The 20797-nt window shown below is 40.8% G+C and overlaps 1 protein-coding gene across 2 annotated transcripts in view; it reads right to left on the reverse strand.

Moving 5' to 3' along the window:
• Window positions 1–20797, reverse strand: part of LOC134060366 (zinc finger FYVE domain-containing protein 9-like) — a 75041-nt gene that overhangs the window by 52997 nt on the left and 1247 nt on the right. The window contains exons 2-4 of one of the 2 annotated variants that reach the window (XM_062517057.1): window positions 14661–15899; window positions 4974–5073; window positions 896–1062 (exon numbers count right to left, since the gene is read on the reverse strand). In XM_062517057.1, the coding sequence (XP_062373041.1) occupies window positions 896–1062; window positions 4974–5073; window positions 14661–15416 (1023 nt within the window). In that variant the 5' untranslated portion in view covers window positions 15417–15899. Of the gene's footprint in view, window positions 1–895; window positions 1063–4973; window positions 5074–14660; window positions 16013–20797 lie in introns of those variants that run through there. The other variant, XM_062517064.1, reaches the window with a different exon arrangement.

Raw genomic sequence — 20797 nt, forward strand, 5'->3', positions numbered from 1 at the left:
AAATGACAACAACAAAAAAAAACTAATTTTGAGAAGCCTTGAAACACAGCAAATTACATACATTCTCAGTCCACACTCTTCTTTGAACTTTCGCGATTGCTTGTGGATACTAAGGAAGTGTCCATATTTGGATGGCATAACGTCATGCAGGAGAAACACAGCTTTCCAACGACACCACGCATGATATGTTTTGTATCACGGTCGCGGTAGTTTATGACACGTTAGAATGCTAACTTTTGGCGAATTTAGAAGAAATACACAGGCGTAATCAGACAAAAGGTAATGAAATAAACCTCTAAATGTGTAAATCGGACTAGTTGTTGTAGTAGTGTGAAAGAATACATGATAAGTTGGCAAACCGAAGCAAAACTATGTTTATTCCTGCCGTGTCTGGCCTGGAGTATAAAGGCTATGTCGCTGCATATTGATAGCGCTTGTGGTTCAGCTGTGGGCACGCAATTAGCGGCAAGGACGGGCTTTGATGAGCGCTGTATCCTGAAGTGACAGCTTAGTAAATTCCACGCAATTATGTCAAAGCAGCGTTCGCTGCATAGAAAAACTCCGTAGGCTATTAGCGCTTTATCCAGCCCTGACTGTTGGCCTTTGCTAGCTTCATCAAACTTTGCAAACTCGGTGTGATGTTGTTACAAATACGTGCAAGTGCATTTGACCGGCATAAAATCGGCATGTCTCAGACTGACCGGCCGGTCGCCGGTCATGGCCGATCACGTGAAAATCGGCCGATTCCGGTCACCAGCCGATCGATCGGTGCATCTCTAGTTAATTTTGCAATAGCTGATTTAAAAGAATATGAGCATGACATGCAAACATGACATGTATCATAGTGATGTCAGCAGTGATAGTCACCCACACATGTCATTATACTAATCCTCACCTCAGTGTAACTCACTTCATGGGTTCTACTTGAGAAATGTTGAGTTGCCAAAGTCTGAGTGCCAGATGTCTGCTCAGTTGCTGTCTGCTGGAGACGAGGGGTGTCTGAGCAGGACTCCGTAGCATTGCTGGGGCTGGGATAGTTTATGGTATTCTCCCAAGATTGTGCTTGAAAACAAAGACAGTCACCAGCTGAATCAGTTAGTCACACAAAATACATCTCACCTTAAATGCACCCACTACCTGTGAGTAATTCAGTGGCACATTTGGTCTTTAATCAGCAAAAGAGGACACGTTGCTTCTTTATTAGTTAAGTTAGTCTTCATTGGCTTCCAAAGCAGGTAGAATTGAATTATTTGTGGTGTGAAAAGCATTTTGACTGGGTGAAATGAGTAAGGGCCATCCAAAATGTACTTGGGGAGTGCTGCCTTGTAAGATTTCTTAGTATCCTAAATAATGGTAATTTCTGAAGGCAGCATCGATGCACACGTCATGCTCCCTCCTACCCATAATCCTTGTGGCTGAAACGTCTGAAACAGCGGTAAAAAGTAAACAAATATGGTAGATGACTACTGAATCTGTTGAAATGTAATTTGGGTGACATTATTTTGCCTCGATTTGTAGATTTGAGATGAGAAATAAACCATTTATTATCTCGAGGGCTGAGAAGCAAAGGTAATTTCTGGTGAGACAGCTCGGGAGAGCTTCCATTTCAAACGGACCCTAGGTCTCTGGTGACCCTTCTCATAGTTTGTCTGGGTGGGGACACAGTCTCAATTTGCCCCATGGAGGGATCTTTGGACCATGCCTTTCCAACTTTAGAAATCTTTGAATATAACGTTTTGACCATACCTTTCCAACTTATAGCTCTTTCAGCTATAATTCACAAATAATGTCATCCATACAATGTATAATCAACTCCTTCCCCCTCATGATGTCAATGTGCCAGAACCAACATGCTCTGCAAACAGCTTTCCCCTTGCAAGATCATTTTAACACTGCAATCCAATTCATTATTTATTTCACTCACTGCTACCTGCCCGAGCAGCACTTTCTCCATGCTTAGCAATGGCAACATTCAGTGTGTAATTTGTAATTGTTTCCTTACTTCCAAGGTGGTTTATCTTCAGTTTGCAAAGTGGCGAAGTAAGGTGTGACATTAGATATACTGATCAATGTGACTGGTTAGGCAGGTCTAATGATTAAAAAAAAAAAGCTGTATGATGTCAAACTCACGATTGCTCAATCTATTCTTTTAATAAGGGACATTTTAGATTGTTTATGACAAATATGTCAAAGTATTTCGCACTCGAGTAATATCCTGCGCAGAAATATCCTCACTCCAAAGTGAAACTGGAAGTGCAAGACTGATGATACTAGAGCGCCGAGTCGAAGTGCTCCCAAGTGTTATTCCGCCACACATTATAGTTATCCCTCTTACCCGCATAGAAATGCGCCACATTTCATTTTGTCTCGCCATACTTGGTCGTGTGACTCCTCGTGTAACTGTTCTTTAATAGGGAAAACGTGGAGGTGTTTGGTTGCTTCTAACTTCATCTCTGTTTTGATCCTAATGAATGAACTGGGCTAGCTAAGTGCTATCAAAGTAGCGCTGCGCGCCAGAGCCAGTGAGTGCACACATTGAAACGCGAGAGGTATGTATCAACTCGTCTTAGTTAAGGGAATAACGTAGTTCAATTTGAAAAAGCGGTGGAGAGTTCCTTTAAAGAAGGTATCTGTGTCTATTATTAGCAGGTTTTGTGTCTCTGTGAACAACTATACATTTTCTTATTATTCTATTAAATATGGTGTGCCACATGGGTCTGTTTTGGGACCAATTCTATTTTGCTTATACATGCCCCTGCACATGGTGAATCAAATGCTGCCATTTTAAGGTCCCTTAAAGGATAGAGTCAAACCTGTTACAAATAATGTTGGCAAATTTTGAACACCATATAACAAAGGTTGGTAACACTTTACTTGACGGGTTCATTCATAACACATTCATAACAGCTGTCATGAACTGCAAATTAAGCATTCATGACTGATTCATGAAACATGACTCAACATTCATATCAACACCTTCATGAATGTGGATGACAAAACGACAAAAACATGTCAAAATAAAAGTCCAACAATCTAGTAATCCATATACAGGGGAATCCTCTGCAGCGTTTGTAAACGGAATATTTTATGAAGTCTACTTCAAATGTCACTTTACTATCCGAGTTGTGAAGTATTCATCATACTGGGAAGTGAACTGCTGACCATCTGTGGACCTCTGAATGGTTGGACATTCCTGTTTTATATATCTATACAGTCATTGGTGTAGACAATTATGCATTCTTCAGAGGTTACGATCATACAAACAAAAAACTAAATTCTCCTTGACACTGGACTTCCTCATTGACTAAGATGTGACATGATCAGGTTGGCTAAAACAAAAAAGACAGCAATGCTGCTTTGCGATTGTTGGACTTTTAAGTTTTTGACGTTTTGTCTTCCATATTCATGAAAGGGTTGGTATGAATGTTGAGTCATGTTTCATGAAACAGTCATGAATGCTTCATGTGCAGTTCATGACAGCTGTTATGAATGTGTTATGAACGAACCCGTCAAGTAAAGCGTTACCCAAAGGTTCAATTGTGCAATCTTGTTTTTACCGACTAAGGAATATTTCCAAAATGAGACCTATTTTATCATTGAAAGACACAGAAACCATCTTACATCCTTTTATTAAAAGTCATTACATAGGCTTCTAATCGTCCAAAATTCTGCTACCATGCTCCTAAATAAGACCAAAAGGTATGAACACATCGCTCCTATTCTAGCACTTGTATTAAAGGTTGGATTTTTCGCTTTTTTTCATTGTGGTCCTATATTATTTGGAAAAAAAATGAATTTATTAGAAGCTAAAGAACACATTTTAACCAGGGGTGCCAATAATTGTGGCAACACCGTGTCCTAACTGCAAGCAACGCGACCGAATGCGTGCAACAAAATCCGTTCCATCGCTGTATTTTCAATTGGAATGTCCTGACTGAATGCGATGCAACCGAACGCGACAAGTTGCTTTGCTACGCAACTTCTTCAACCCTGTTTTGTCGCTCTGTCCGTTTCTATTTTAGTCGCGTCGCCTTGACATTAACTTTTACACAACGTAACAAAGGTTCATTAAAGAATGTTAATGGATACAATGTGGACACAAACTATCCGGTGCAACATGACAGCAGACCCGGCTCCAGGGGGGGGCAAAAGGGGGCGATGCACCCTCAAACAAAAAAGGTGCCCCCTCAGTTTTACTTGGCCTAATCCTAACTGTAGCCTTTTACGATTGAGAGTGCCCCCCTGAAAATCTCAAATGCCCCCTTTATCACTGCTCTCTGCAGCCGGGTCTGCATGACAGTCATGCAGTCGCTTACAATTAGGACACGGTGTTAGCCCCAAAGCTCTGGAATGTACTGCCTAAGAATAATGTTAGCTCATTCTGTGACATCTTTTAAATCTCTACTTAAAACATACTTGTACTACAAAGCCTTTAAAGAGTTTAAGAAAATAATAATGATAAGAAATAAACAAATAAACACACTAATAAATACATACATTTCCACTATTATTTGTTTTTAGACATTACATTTTTGTTCAGTTTATTACTTTATATATGTAAAGCACTTTAGTAACTGTTTAAAGCACTCTATAAATAAAGATTATTATAACTATTTGAAAGAGACAAGTACAGGGAGGGGACAAGGGTAAGAGTGCAATGGAAGTGTGACACTTTATGTCCAATAAGTAGAGTGATATTAGTTCATTATTACAGTATTGGCTCCAGTTATTACATTAGTATTTATTTATTGAATGTAATAACCAGCCAATAACATAACAACTTAATAACATTATTGGCAAAAGCTACGATATTATTGGTTCAGAAATGTTATTACGTTATTGGCAATTTGAGACATTTTGGGCTTTCTTACATTAAAACAGAGTTACTACATTATTGGCACCTACAATTATGAAAATTACCATCAACTTAACATAACGAACAATATGCTTCTTATCTACCCAAACCAACTTACAATTCATCAGAGTAGAGTAACAGGTAATGCAAACTCTTGCTTCTCTCCTGTCCATGTACATCAGTTTACTTTTCAGACTGCAGCAAGCTGCACAGAATACCTGAAATGAGAAAACATCATGTTAACTTGAAGTACACTAGCAGGTAACGCTAGCAGGTAAGCAGCAAGTAACATAAAACCTCGTAAGGCATTCAAATTCTGGTTCTATTAGAGTTGTCACGGTACCAAAATGAGTAACCACGATACTATACCAGACAAAGTATCATGGTTCCAGGTATTATCGCAATACCGCTGCCTTTTTATTATTATTATTATTATTATTATTATTATGAACTGCAATATATTTGTACAAGCTATAAATACTTACTAATTACTTATGTTGTTTGGTGCATGATAAACATAATACTGGGGAAGTAAGAATTACACTGAAAGAAAAATATTTTTATGAATAACATTTATTAAAAAGTTCAAACTGAAAAAAAAAACAAAAAAACCTAACATCCACTGGCCTTTTCTCTGCATTTGTGTGTCTAGTCAAACTAGTATTTAACTTAAAGGCCAAAACTTATGTAAAGGCATATTGAAGGTAGCCTGGCTAACGCCTCCCACTTCTCAAATGAGACGTGGTCTGGCAACCAGACGTTCATTTTCTCGTATTTGAAAAAATGCCCAGATCCGTTCATTGGGCGCCACGGATGTCTATCAAATGCGCATAGCTCACCCAACTCGTTCGTATGCAACGCTAAGGGCTGCCGTAAATCCTTTGGCGTCGAATGTAGACGCAAGAGGGCAACGGAAACTTCTCGGATGTTCTGTGATTGGTTCGCCAACATCAGGCGAACATTTGGGCGTTAGTTTCCAGACTGGCTTAGCAGCGGGATTGAAATCACCGCGCAAGGCAGTATGGGAAAACCCAGGCTATATTGAAGGCTACTTTACTGAACTGTAGCTCAATTCTATGTAATAAATGGAAAGCGACACAGGGTGGCGCTGTAGGCTAACTCCAGTATGAGATTTGCTAGCAAATCGAGCAGAGAGTTAGCAAAACGTACAGGAATTTGCCACTGGTGTATTACTTCCTAAAAGCTGCTTATTGTGTATTTTAAGGTGAGTTTCTGACCATGAAAGAAAGCATAACTAACTTGTTGATAACCTTGATGTGTTCAAGCGGATTTAGTGCACTGTTAAATGTTTTGTTTAGGTGTCAGTTCAAAGTAAGGTTGGCTAGCTTGGAACCTGTAACTGGCTATCATAGCCTGATAAGCGCGAGTGTACTGCGGCAATGTATCACGAGCAGAATCTTATGTTTGCATGTAGAAATGTAGGCTACATAGGTATTAGATCTGCAAGCATATCGAGCAGAGTTAGCTAAACGTACAGGAATTTGCCACTGGTGTATTACTTGTTCCTAAAAGCTGCTTATTGTATATTTTCAGACTGAAAATAAATTTGTGGCACTGAAGAATATATTGTCTCGTCACTGTGTGCGCAACATATTTGAGCCTATCATGTCCCCGGACGTCACCAGTAACAGGCAAACAGCCAATCATTCAGCAGCTGTGTAGCAGAGGAGGCTCGTCCATTGAGGAAAGGGAGGACAATCCTCCCTAAACTTTTCAGGGAAATTAAAAAAATAAAATATACATATTTAACCAACTTATTAACTAAAACAACATAGAACTAACTGCTTTTCAAACGCAATGTTACTGAAATCAGTCAAATTTGTGAAAGCGACCCCTATCGCAATTGAAAATTACTGCACGGAGGATCTTCCTCCTCAAGACCCCCATTAGCGCCCATTATAAACTCTCCAGACCCTCGCGGCTCGTGAATACCATTCAAGTGAATGGCCAAAGGGAGGAAGATCCTCCGCGGAAGTGCCTCCGTCAATGAACCAATCAGTGGAGCTCATGCTGCTAATATCCAATCAGAAATGCAAGACAAATGTATCAGAAGGTGTCATGCTGCAGAAAATTCGAGAATGTGGATCGAAAATGAACTTAATTAACTTAATAATTTCAGTTGCTTAGTTGTTAATAAATCAAAAGTTTCATTGAGCATCCAACTTCGTGTCACTCACTGGACTTACAAACAGGGTCAGAACGGCAGAAAGACGAAACTCCAATGGTAGCAGGCAGCTAGCTAGGGTAAGTCAGTTAACTTAGCAAACGAGAGAGCAATGAAATGATATGTTGCCTCATAGGCTACCTAGCAAATGAACGAACGTCTGAACTAAGACATTTCTGTAAGCAGGGCCTGAAGTAAACTGGAATTAATAAATAAAATGATTTGTACCCCAGCTTGTTAGTATACTTTTAGTATCCTGTGCTGTTTTATACCCCTCCACTGCAAGAAATAATGCATGCACTGAAAATGTGCTAGGACTTTTATTTTGATATGGGTCCTAGAGTTTCTGAGTAGAACGTTTTTAGCCGTTTGTTAGCAGCTGGGTAGAAGTGTCAAACTTCTAAAGCAAAGGATTCAGGCTCTACTTTGATGCCCCCAAACCAGTTGTACAATCATGATCTAACCGAGCGGATAGGGCACTCAGTGGCGGTTCTAGACTGAATTACTCCCCGGGCGAGATCCCCCACGAGCTATGCCGGTCTCGCGAGTAATTCAAGCGAGAGTGCTGGATGCTTTGATTTAAATTCATGATTTTATTTTATTTTCATACTTGATCGTAAAGACAAGTGCCTGGTGTCGTTGGAAAGCCCCGGTCCTGCTCTTTCGTGCAATATAGGTCTCATCTCGCTGCGACTAATAATCGCGGAGCAATGTAACAAACAAGAATGGGTGTGTTAAGCGCTTGTTAAGCGCTCGTGCCGCCCCATACAAGATGCCGCCCCGGGCGACCGCCCGGTTCGCCCGTACCTAAAACCGCCACTGAGGGCACTCATAGAAGGAGGTAAAACGAAAGGCGGGGGAGTCTGTGTTTACATCCGAGATGCATGGTGCCGAGACGCAACTGTAGTATGCAGACACTGCTCACCACTGGCGGAGTTTATGATCGTGAAGTGCCGGCCGTTCTATCTGCCAAGGGAGATAACAGCGATTCTGCTGGTCGCTGTTTATATACCCCCAACTAACAACAACAGTGATAGGAAGGCGGCGCTGAACGAGCTGTATCAGGCCATCAGCGAACAACAGACAGCACACCCAGATGGTTTCGTCATCCTCGCTGGATATTTCAACCACGCGAACCTGAAGTCTGTTCTGCCGAAATTTCATCAGCATGTACACTTCCCAACAAGAGGATATAACACCTTGGACGTTGTTTACACTTCTCACAAAGGTGCATACAAAGCCACCCCCCTCCCCCACATCGTCCTCTCTGACCACATCACTGTTATGCTAATGCCAGCATACAGACAGAGAGTCAAAGTCACCAAAGCAGTTCCAAAGCAGGTGTGGTGTGAAGATGCATCAGAAATGCTAATGGACTGCTTTGAATGCACAAACTGGGAAATATTTAAACAGGCAGCTACCTACAACAACCACACAGACATCGAAGAATACACCGATATAGTGACCTCCTATATCACCAAATGCATTGATGATGTGACCCACACAAAGAGCGTCATCACACGGGCTAACCAGAAGCCATGGCTGACAGGAGATGTCCACCGACTGCTGAGAGCCAGAGACAAGGCTTTCAAGGCAGGAGACGAACCTGGCCTGAAGACCGCAAGAGCCAACCTGTCACGAGGCATCAGGAAAGCAAAACTAGACCACACACACTGGATAACCCGCCACTTCAGCGACAGCAAAGATGCACGGAGCCTATGGCCGGGGATCCAGTCTATCACGGACTATAAGCCCACGCCACAGAGCTGCGAGAGCAACATCACTCTGCTCAACAACCTGAACAGCTTCTTTGCACGCTTTGAAGCACAAAACAATACACGCCCACAGAAGACCCCACCCCCTCCGCACGACCAGACTCTGTGCCTGTCTGCATCCAGTGTGAAAAGAACACTTTCCACCATCAACACCAGGAAAGCAGCGGGTCCAGACAACATCCCTGGTGTGTAAAACAGCAAAATGACGTTCAGCTAGCTAGTTAATCTTGCTAAAATTACTTAAATTCGTTTTAAACTAAATTAGACCTAAATAGTTACAGAAATGTCCTCGTTCAGACGTTCGTTCATTTGCTAGGTGCGAGACAACATATAATTTCATTGCTCTCTCCTTTGCTAAGTTGACTGACTTACCCTAGCTAGCTGCCTGCTACCATAGGAGTTTCGTATAAGTCTTTCTGCTGTTCTGACCCTGTTTGTAAGTCCAGTGAGTGATACGAAGTTAGATGCTCAATAAAACTTTTGATTTATTACCAACTAAGCAACTGAAATGATTAAGTTAATTCAGTTCATTTTTGATCCACATGCTCGACTTCCCTGCGGCATGACAACTTCTGATATGTACAGTTAACCTGCATTTCTGATTGGATATTAGCAACACAATCAGCTCCACTGATTGGTTCATTGACGGAGGCATTTCCACGGGGGATCTTCCTCCCTTTGGCCATTCACTTCAATGATATTCACGAGCCGCGGGGGTCTGGAGAGTTTATTATGGGCACTTAAGTGTGCGGGAATCTCCCGCATTAGAATCATTAAGGTGCGGGAAATGAAAAAAATATGCGGATACCCGCAATCCCGCACACAAATTCAGGCCCTGGTAAGTATTTAGGTCTAATTTAGTTGAAAACGAATTTAAGCTAATTTTAACAAGATTAACTAGCAAGGTTTGAATTGTAACTAGCTGAACGTCAGGTTGCTGTTTTACACACTACACACTCAAGCTTTCATGAAAATGTGAGCCTCCATGAGGGCTGTTGTTTTTTAGACTAGCCTACATGTCATGTTTCTGTCTGTGTTTTGGGTTAGATCATGATTGTACTTGGTTTGGGGGCATCAAAGTAGAGCCTGAAGCTTTAGAAGTTTGACACTTCTATCCAGCTGCTCACAATTCACGTTACCAATCGGCTGAAAACTTTGGTAACACTTTATATTAAGACACACATATTCACCATTAATTAGCTGCTTACTAACATGTATATTAGTAGCATACTAGCCATTTGGTAGTCATTATAAATCACTCATTAATACCTTATTCTGCAAGACCTTATTCTACCCTTAGCAGACCCTTAATTTAGAATTTCCTCTTTGTAAGCTCCTAATTACCCCTTATTCATAGTTATTAAGTAAGTTGTTGCATATGAATTATGACCTAAATATGCATGGTTCAGTATGGGGCTTGGAAGGTGATAGTATCACAAGAACAGTTATTCACCTATAATAATGGATTATCATTGAATGGACTGAAAGTTTGCTGTTTGCTGCCGAAGTTAGACACGGTCGGCTTGAAGGAAACGTCAGGTCGTGAGTAGATGAAGGGACATTTGTAAACAACATTCGGACACATGTTAACGTTAACATTGACGAACGCATGAAGATAACATTGACGGACAAACAGCAAAGCTTTAATGATCTTTATTTGATACATGAACAGTAAACAGTTTGAATTTAAGATGACTGAAGCGGAGGCCCAGAGTGCTGCGGAAGCAGAGAAACTTTTTAATTCACTCTCGGCAACGCAAAGAGGTAAATTGGGAGTGTGCACACGAAAGACTAACGAGATTAAAGCCCTGCTTATTGAAAATGGAGATGTTGGCAAGGTAGAACAGCTAACGAAAGACTTGTTGGCATGTATGGAGGACTTTAAAGCAGTGCATACAAAAGTGCAAGATCTTCTTGAGGATGAAGAAAAAGAAGTTGACGATACGTATTGGTTTGAGCCACGAATTGCGAACTTTAACTATTTTATGAGAGATGTTGAAAGCTGGAAAACGAAACAGCACAATTTACTGTTGGACCAAAGGATAGCATATCCATTGTTGGCTCCTCTTCGTCCTCTGTTAAGCTAGCCGCAGCTGAAAAGGCTGCACTTGAGGCACGTTCCAAAGCTGCACCAGCGCTGCATGCTTTAAAGCTGGAGGAGGCAGCTTTAAAGATGAACTGAACTGAAATTTGAAGTAAATGTGATATAACAGATGTATTTTATTTCTTCTCATTGGTACAATGATTAAAATGGCTGGATTTGTTAAAAGGGACAAAATGATACGGTGAAAGTGGTGTTGTTGTTACACGGGCGCCGCCATGTTGGATTTCAACAACCAGCTACGTCACTGGCATGGTAGGCCAGTCTAGCGCCTATGACTAGCACTAGTTGCGCAGCATCGTAGATAGTGAGTCTGTGGCTAACCAGAGCCCATTTGGGCTAACTGACATGGCTAAGGACACGGAAACTAACAGGACTAGGCCCCTGGCTGCAGTAATGAAATGTATAGGGTAACAGCTGGGGTTGAGAAACATTTTCCTCGCAGGGTACTTTAACCATAGGGTTACATAGGGGCGCCAATATTTTTGACCCCAGTATTTTGGGAAGAACATTTATTTATTTATGATTAGAGGTGGGCATAGATTAATTTTCTTAATCTAGATTAATCTCACTGTAATCTTGAAATTAATCTAGATTAATCTAGATTAATTTTAGGTGCACCAGCGCAAAATTTAGGTGCACCTTCATCTTTCATTGCATCGCCTTTAACGCTAAAAGGTCACCTTTTTATTGCTGTCCTTTCATATAATGATTTTTTAACAACAAAAAGCCTAGAAAAAGCTTGAAACACAGTAAGAGAATATTTTCTTTACAAAATTATTTATATAAGCCTATTCTACATAGCCTACTGACATTTCTGATATTCATGACAGCACACTTTATGCAGATTGTAGCCTACTATTCATATTACAACTCTGTCTCTTTAATTCAGCTGTCTGCTTGAAACCTCAAAATGTAAACAAAGTAGCATAGTTGGCTAGTTTATCATAGTTTACTGGTTGGACTGTTCAGTTTCCCCACGAGTGTTTACTGTAAGTTTCAATGTGGGCTAATACTTTTTCTCCTTTCGAGTTTTGGAGTTGGAAAACATTGGTATTGAGATTATCAACCAACTCATGCAAGAGTGACTTGAATGTAAGAGTTTTAATCAACTTTCTGCAGCAATGATGCTAACCGGAATTTATATTAATTTAGGTAACGTCTTCCATCATTGCTTTCACGATTGTGAATGTTTTATTTGGATTAAATGTGCATGTCGAGGGGCGGGTCGCGAGTGTCCATTGAGCGCGCACGGGAGAGTGAGGGAGAGGGAGGGGGAGAGAGAGGGAGAGCAAGAGAAAGCCGGCCAAGGAGAGGGGGATTACTTCTGTTGCACGCATAGTCTACAACGTGTGAAAGAAAGCAGCCGAGCAGCGTCAGGTGCACCAGTGCGACCTAGACTTTTTTCAGGCGCACTCTTAAACATTTGGCGTTCGCGCTAAAATATCAAGGTGAAAGTGATCTTAGCTTGCGTGACCCAGCTCCCATCCCAACTTTGAGAATAGATTAACGCCGATATTTTTTATATCGCCCGATAAGAGTTGCACGTTAACGCAGCACGGTAACGCCGATAACGGCCCACCACTATTTATGATACATTATTCATTCACAAAGAAAATTGGTGTGTCCTTAAAGGTTGGATTTTCCTAATTTTATTACTTAAGCCATTAAAATCAATTTCCAAAAGATGATTTTATATTCCTCATTTTAGTCAACTTTAGCATGGGGTGCCAACAATTTCAACCATGACTGTATATATATATATATATATTATATATATATATAACGCACAAAACTTTGTTAAGCCAGCTACATACATAACAATGGCTGCCGCACGCTCTCCCCGGCCTCCATTTAAACTAAGGGCAAACCCATTAATTCGTGCCCAAAACAAATGAATGGGTTGGGAGCGTCGCCTGGCTGTGTCAGCAGACTGCAATACAGTCGGTTTCGAGGGGTTAAATAGCGCACGTTACTTGAATTTTAATCTGAAGAAGACCACACGGTCGAAACGTCATTCCTTTGTGCTAAAGAAAAGAAAATAAAATCAAAAAAGAAGGATTTCAAGTGTGCGAACCTTTTTCCATTTTTTATGATTTACTCTTGTTCTGCACCTAGACCGGGGACGTGCACAAACTTTTTTACTACACTTGAATTTTAAACCAGCTCTTCTCTTACCAGTAGCCTATATCCTATAGCCATACTTTAATAATCAGATGTTATGCTCATTTTTGTAGGCTACACCTCACTGGCAAGCACGCACGCAAATGCTGGTTTTGCACATCTACAATAGGCTAATTGGCCAGGCTATAATAGGCTTAGGACTGTATTTTTCCTTTGTGCAACTTTAGCTGTGCTCAATCTAAATTATTGTCAGTAAGGATAGGTCATATTACCAAATGGCGAACATCGAAAATTATTTAGGATATAGAGCCGTGTCCATTACGCACTACAGTTATTTTTTAGGCTATTGTTTTATTTGAGTGTTTTTGTCTACCATGGCAAACATAGTTGAAACATTCGCTCTGAACTTATGTATTTCCAATCGGCTTTCACAATCAGCTACAGCTGCGCTGATGATCACCATGAAAACTTGCAATGTCTATACAGAACTGCTTTCACTTCCCTGAGTCGCGCACGCAACATGCACAACAATATACCGATATTTAGCAAACACATGTATTTCCAGCTCTCAAAACTGATGAGGTCCTGATCTCAGTGGCCTCATAGCTGCCTACAGCCATGCCTAAGCCTAATGATAACCTAATAGTTATGACATTAATAGCCTATTAATGACCTCATGTCGGAATGGCACGTTGTTTGAAAAAAAAGTGAAATACCGCCGAATGAACGGCGGATACCAACTGGGTTGTAAAACATTCGAAAACTCTGCAACTGCGATCTGAGATGCTGAGCGTCATGTCTCTTTTCTCCGCTTGTCACCAGCGCGGTGTCTTTGGGTTTTATTGTGTTTTTCCGGCATGAGCCAAACCTGCATGTTATTAGGGCGGTCTTATGTTGCCCCCTTGCGGTTGCAGTTTTAATTACAATTGCTGAACCTTCGGGATTCCCGATGTGCGGCAAAGAAAGGAGCATTCCCAACCCGTACCATCTGTAGAGCAAGCTTCTGATGAGGTTTGGTGCTGTTTTGAGTGGAATACTTCTTCCACGTCTTAGTTGATATTCATTCAGAAAAACATGTTTTTTTCAATTTTCGCCAGAGTTACACTTTAAGGCAATTTTCCTATCTCAAGGCTTTATATTTTTTTTTTTTTGGTACAAGATCAAATAATCTGATTGAAAAAATTCAAAATATTCCAGACCATGTTTTAGATGTTTCATAAAGCTTTCATTTTGCTTCTGGGACAAGATATGTACTTTTTCTGGAAATATACACTGCTCAAAACATATTAAGAATATCTGCTTTTCATGGGTAATTGTGCAGTTTCAAGGCCATAGCTGGATTAATCTGGTAAAAACTGACCTGTAAAAATGGCACCAAAATGAAAATGCCATTTTTCACAATTTTGGACAATTGGAAAAATACACACTAAATGAATGGACGTCAATAGACAAGCCGCAATGTGGCAAAAAAAAGTGAATGTGTAAGAATGTTTATAACATGATGTCATACATACAGTTATTTATGCTATAGAATTCTCAATCTTTTTCTTTTTTTTCTGGAAGAAGAAAAAGTACTGACGTGCAAACTAAGCAATGACCCCAATTGGTGCAGCAACATACCTTGCCACAGGCTCGGCAGTGGTGCCTCCTTTTGGTGAACGTGAACTTGATCTCACACTTCATACAGATTGGAGCCTTTGAATCAGGCACCCATACTGGTGCCACATCTCCAAGGGACTTCCTGGAGACAGCCTCCTGCTGTCCAGCTTTGAAATTATAATCTGGACTCTCAAATGGCACAAAAAGCCTTGGAGAGGGATTGCGGTTTTCATCATTCAGTCTGACAACACCAAAGTCACCCAGGCCTTTTATTCTATACGGTAAAGGTAGCTCAGCCCCACAATTGGCTAGATTTTGATCATCAAGACTCTCCGTTTTGTCAGTAGAAATCTCATTTTGAACCTGTTCAAATATGGGCTGAGATATTTGCAGGCTGAGTGGCTCTTTGGGCCTTGCACCCCCATAAGGCACACAGAGTAGCTGCAAATTGCTACAAGTAAGCTTCTTTCCTTCTGCTGTGGCCTCATCCTGTTTACCATCCTCCACCTCCTTCTCCTCTATCACAGACCCCTCCTTAGATGGACCCAGAGTCTGAGGAAATAACGTAATTTGTCCGTTTCTGCAGCAGCCAGGAGAGATTATTGTGGCAACAGAGATAGACTCATTTTCACACTGATCGCTTTCTTTCAGTGTCTCGTTCTCCTTCTTTTGCCTTTCTCCCATAGTACCAGAGCAAATCCTATCCCCTGCAATCACCTTGTTTCCAGGCCCATAATCATCTTCAGATTCGGTTGTGGTCATATCATAATCATCCATTATTTTGGATTCCTAGAAGAACGTATCCCCTAATCCACAACACTCATCACTAGTAATCTTAATTCTATATTTTTTCAGAAGTCATGTCTGTAGGTGGAGCCTTATTCCTTAATGTCAGCACATTCCACTTCTCATTCATTAACTGCCTTCAAAGGAAAACTGTGACTCTCTGAGTGAGATCCTTCATGTGTCTCAAGAGCAAGATTGTCAGATGCATTTCTTTCACTAAAAAAGTAGCCATTCATGAATGCCAGTGTAGAGTTGACATAGTATAGGACTGTAAATATTATCTTCATTACAGACGTCAGACTGCAATACTGCTGATCCTGAAGTTATCCAAAGGAGGCCACATCAGTTAGGGGGAGAGGACCATAAACCAGTGAAACAGAATAATCAGCCGGATAGGGCTTTAAGATGAAAGGGTAGGAAAATGGGGCGGCAGGGCCAGGATCTAGGTGCGCCAAGTCGAGTTGTCCTTCTCATCTGTGCAAAAACATAGCAAAACAAAATCAAAAACACAACTGGGATTAAGACTGATACAAATGTTAGGTCATTCTACAGCAATACATTTTTGATGGGATGATACTATTTATGTTGTGACATTATTTAACATTAACATCATCCTCCAATTTTGTTGTGCTCATATCACAAACATCCATTATTTTGGATTCCTAGAAGAACGTATCCCCTAATCCACAACTCTCATCACTAGTAATCTTCATTATATATTTTTCAGATGTCATGTCTGTAGATGGAGCCTTATTCCTTAATGCCAGCACAACCCACTTCGTATGCATCCATTCCCTTCAAATAGCCTTCAGTTGAATGCTGAACTTCCTAGAATTAGTAATACAATTTGAAAATAGCTGCCGTCGGCCCTGCTTCTAGGGCTATGGCGGAGGTGTTAAAAATTCACTTTAGTAAATAATTCATGAATAAATAATCAATTTAGAATCAGATCATAATGATCATAATGGAAACATTAAACTGTGCCTGCAGAGTCTGCATTTAGTGTCTGCTAAATGTAATGTAATGTTTTCTTTTAAAAAAGACTGCTTATTACATGACGCCTAGAATACATCAATAGGCTCGGTGCACTAAAGTCACTTAGTACCCCCGTTTGACTTCTGGTGGAGGTGGAGCGTTAACTATATTGAAAAGGCATCTTCTGTTTTATTCTGTTCCTTAAATATTCACTAAGACACGGAATATCTTGTTTTCCCAAAAATTAAAATTTCAACATGCTCAAATCCTTCTTTATCGTAACGTGTTGATTCGCTAGGTGCAACACTCAACTGGGTCCGTGTAGACACGAATTACCATAGCAATAGCTGCAGGTTCGAACACACCGGAAATCTATCGGCAGTACTAAAAACGTTTGTGCACAGAGCCTATAGAATGTGTTACTTTTTAATGTGTCGGTTGATGGGGGTACGCAAGGCAAGTCAGGATGCAGAAGGTGGTCGTGGGGGGAAAAGTTTGGGAACCACTGCCTTACATCAGTGGCAGAGAGGAGGACCCTTGACCCTTTGCATTCAGGCAGTTCTAATTTTGGTACCGGCATACTGATGATGTTCAGTCTAACATCTCTGCCAACTGATTTCATTAATGAAAACTTCCTCATAAATGTCACATCATAAGTTGATGGCAATATGATTGGTTATGAAATTTGTGGCACATTTTAACAACTAGAAAGTAAGTTGTTTACTTGATTTGGTTTTATGTAACGTTGGATGATAAAGATTACAGAGTAACATCTCTTACTCGAGTGGAAAAATGCTCATGCCAATTCAAAAGTGACAGCTGCCAATGTCTGTCAATCTTTGCTCTTACTGCCAGTTGTCCGTTTCCCGTGTATCATCAGCTTTAGTCAGAAGGGTTTGAAGCACCGCCGTCACGTCATCCGGAGAAATCTTCCTTGGGCGCCGCTATTAAGAGTATTACAGTTCCCCATTGACTCCCATTGATTCCGATTGAACATTTCAAATGAAAACGTCAATTATGTGCTGAAACAAACGCCGCTGACATATGCCAGCAACCATTTCACTTTGATAATAACCTACATTTTTGTCCGTCATATATACAGCAAGAATTTCAAAATTGTATTGACGCAACGTGGAGAAACTTAAGGGAGAACAAAAACATTACATCCGTGACCCATGTTCAATGGAATTCCCCATTGACCTGGCGTCAGAAAATGGCAGCCGTTATTTCTTAAATGTCAAAGTAATGACATTCAAAATGGTACCTTAATAATACATCACCATTCATGAAGTAACGAAGTATGAAAAAAAACACACAATTTATTACATGGATCACCCAAACGACTTTAAGCAGAATGTCAAGGCGCAGCTTAAAAAACGGTAAAAAATGGGTGTTAAATATTCCATGACCACTAGATGGCAGCATGACACAACAAATAAAGTGCACTGCCAAATGATGGACGGTGTGTTTCAATAATCAGACACTTCTCCTGCACTTCGGGCCTACTAGCGGGTGTATTGTATGACCACCAGATGACGCCATTTCACCGCACCTCGGCCCTCATAGCTGAGGCACAGGTACTTCTGGGTGGCAGAACGCGAGTGGCTTCCACTGATCTACTACTGTAAACAGCTACTGTAAACGTAGTTAAAACATTGTTGTTGATCAAGTACTTAACGAAAACGTGTTGTGACGACAGTTACATGACGAAAACCTGTTGTGTTTACTGTTACGCCGCCAGATATTCAGCAAATTCAGTAGGGTTTTATCGGAAACATATCAGCGGAGACTGTGGGGTAGGTGAGGAGGGTAAGCGGCCGTCAACAAAATGAGTGAGAGGCAAGACTTCAGTTTCATGTGTAAAACTTGATCCATAATAAAATATATTCATGAAGGCATTTTCAATGAACCTTTGTTTTGTCATTAAACCATATGGTACATAAAATGTGTTTAGATTTCTGTAACTAGTTGCCTAGAAAAAGAAGTAGCCTAGCTAGAAGAAACATCGGATCCCCGAGCCATATAGTTTGCCTTGATTTTCCCCACGCCAGCATTGGTACTTTTTCTGTGTTTACTTAACCTGTATTCTTTACGTAGCTGTAAAGTCAATACACTTTGTCGATGTATTAGTCTTCAAGTTTACGTTATCTACCACACTGAAATGATTAACCTTAATGCTATTGTTAATGATGTTAATGTAGCCTGTAAGTTTAACGAGTGAATGGGCATGTGTTTGTGTTAGCCAATACGGTATATCGTTTAAGATAGCTTTTATATTGGCTATGACTTGCTGTAGGCTACGAGAGACTAAGTAGGCTATCTTTCTGTTTAGCTGTCACTCGTCAATTTCACCTGTCTAAAGTCAATGAGCAAGGGCAAGGTGCTCATTGTCCTGGCGAGTCTGGCTTGCTGTTCTAGCCTGATAAACCAGCCTAAATGGATTGGATGTCTAATTTAGTCTGGCCTCGATGAATGGATACAACGGAACATTGTTGATGAGCACAACCGTTGTCTTTCAAACCGTGTCTGTGCCTATAGGCCAACGCTCCCTCAAAACCCCGCCCCAGAGCCCTCTGCCCCGCCCGCGTTGATTCAAAACACATCTCTGCGTTGTGATTGGTTTAGTTGCCATCTGCCAGATTCAGGGCAGTGTTTTCAAAATGTTCAATGGTCCGAGGCCAGACCCAAATGCAGGCAAAACATTTTGCCGTCCAGCAGTTGGCGCTGGTTTTCCAGGCTATTGCTGTTCAACAGTGTCAATACATAGTGAGAACTGTACAAAAACATTGTTGCATTTGCAGGCTACAGGTGATGGGTGATTGATGTGTGTACCACATTGGTTTCATCATTGCCGCAAGTGTAGTTTGAGCCCTATCCATATTTCACCGTGAAAAAGGTCACTGCCATCCAATCCGAGCGACAGAAAACGATCCTTGCCTTTTTAATTGGATGACAGGGAAAAAAAACATCTACCATAGCCTAACACATTGTGACAATGTGTTACAAAGTCACAAAACAACAGTGACTAAAATAACTACTCAATAGTAGGCTGCATGGGGCTCCTTTACAACATGTGACAAAGGTAGGCTACAGCATTCATACAATCTTCTGAGTTTATTCCCTCATCTGTCTGAATTTTCACCACGTCTGTTCTTAAGTCAGTTTACCTGTTGGCGATCTGAATCTTGTCCCAACACAGAAAGAGAAACCGGGCGTCTGACAAAAGTTCTCTCAAAACATTGCATGCCTGCAGTCAGGACACTCCGATTAGAAGGATTTTATGCTAATGTTCGCTTGCATCATGTCCGGTTAGGACACATGTAATAATCCTGTCCTGGCTCTCACAGATGACAACAACATGTCTCAAATAGCTGTGTAACTCCGGGATATTTATTATGTTCATGCATAACGTGCGTACAATCACCCTGACCATCTAGCTTCCCATCCCATAAGTCCCCCGTGTTCTTAAAGGTATATCTCCCCTAGTGCTGCAAACATCACTAAACACCCAGCAACAAGAAAATAATTCACTCAAACCATTTACTCCGTTTTCTCGACCTCCCAGGGCCTGGTTAAATTATATGGAAATTGTTGTTTAATAGTGAGAACGCTTCGCTTTAGCCACCCGGAAGAATTTTTCGTTAAATTATGTTATTGTGACGTCGTAGTAAATTAACGTATGGGAAACCGTAATACTTTTAATAGCGGCGCCCAAGGAAGATTTCTCCGGATGACGTAACGGCGGTGTTTGAAGCGGAGGTCATGGATCTTTACGTCTTTGTCGCTAGCTAATTCGCTCATGTATAATATGGATAACGTTAAAGCAACACCATGTAAGTTTTGCTCTCGGGGTCCCCCTACAGTTGGGAAACGGTAATTTCTTCTACTTATGTCGTAAAATCTGTCACGGTTACACCAGAAGCAAGTTAGACATAGCGTAGGCTACAATATAGGCTAGACATATTGAGGCTGCACATTAAATATTAAATTATGTGGTACTACGATACCAGTTATGTGATACATTTGTAAAACTAGGCTTTCAGCTCAGGTCTGTGCACGTTCTCAGTATTGGGATAATGTTGGTAATTGTTGGTCTTATTAGAATTACTTATTAGAAAAAAACCCGATTACGATATTTATGAGCAATAGCGTGGCCTAATCTAGGGTGGTCATTTTTAGTGTCTTTATAACATAAAAAAAAATTTGATGGTCACCAGATATTGTATGCTATGGTGTTCACGTCCATAGTGGCATATATTTGCACGCCCAAAATGTTTTGAGAGGCAGAGCTCTTATAATATGATGACAGAATCTTACACGTGATAACTTTGTTTTTCAAGATAATTGTTTGGTCAGTAGGTGGTAGATTTACACGTTGAGCTATAACTAGCATAACC

The sequence above is a fragment of the Sardina pilchardus genome, chromosome 2 (assembly GCF_963854185.1).
Source record: "Sardina pilchardus chromosome 2, fSarPil1.1, whole genome shotgun sequence".
NCBI lineage: Eukaryota > Metazoa > Chordata > Actinopteri > Clupeiformes > Clupeidae > Sardina > Sardina pilchardus.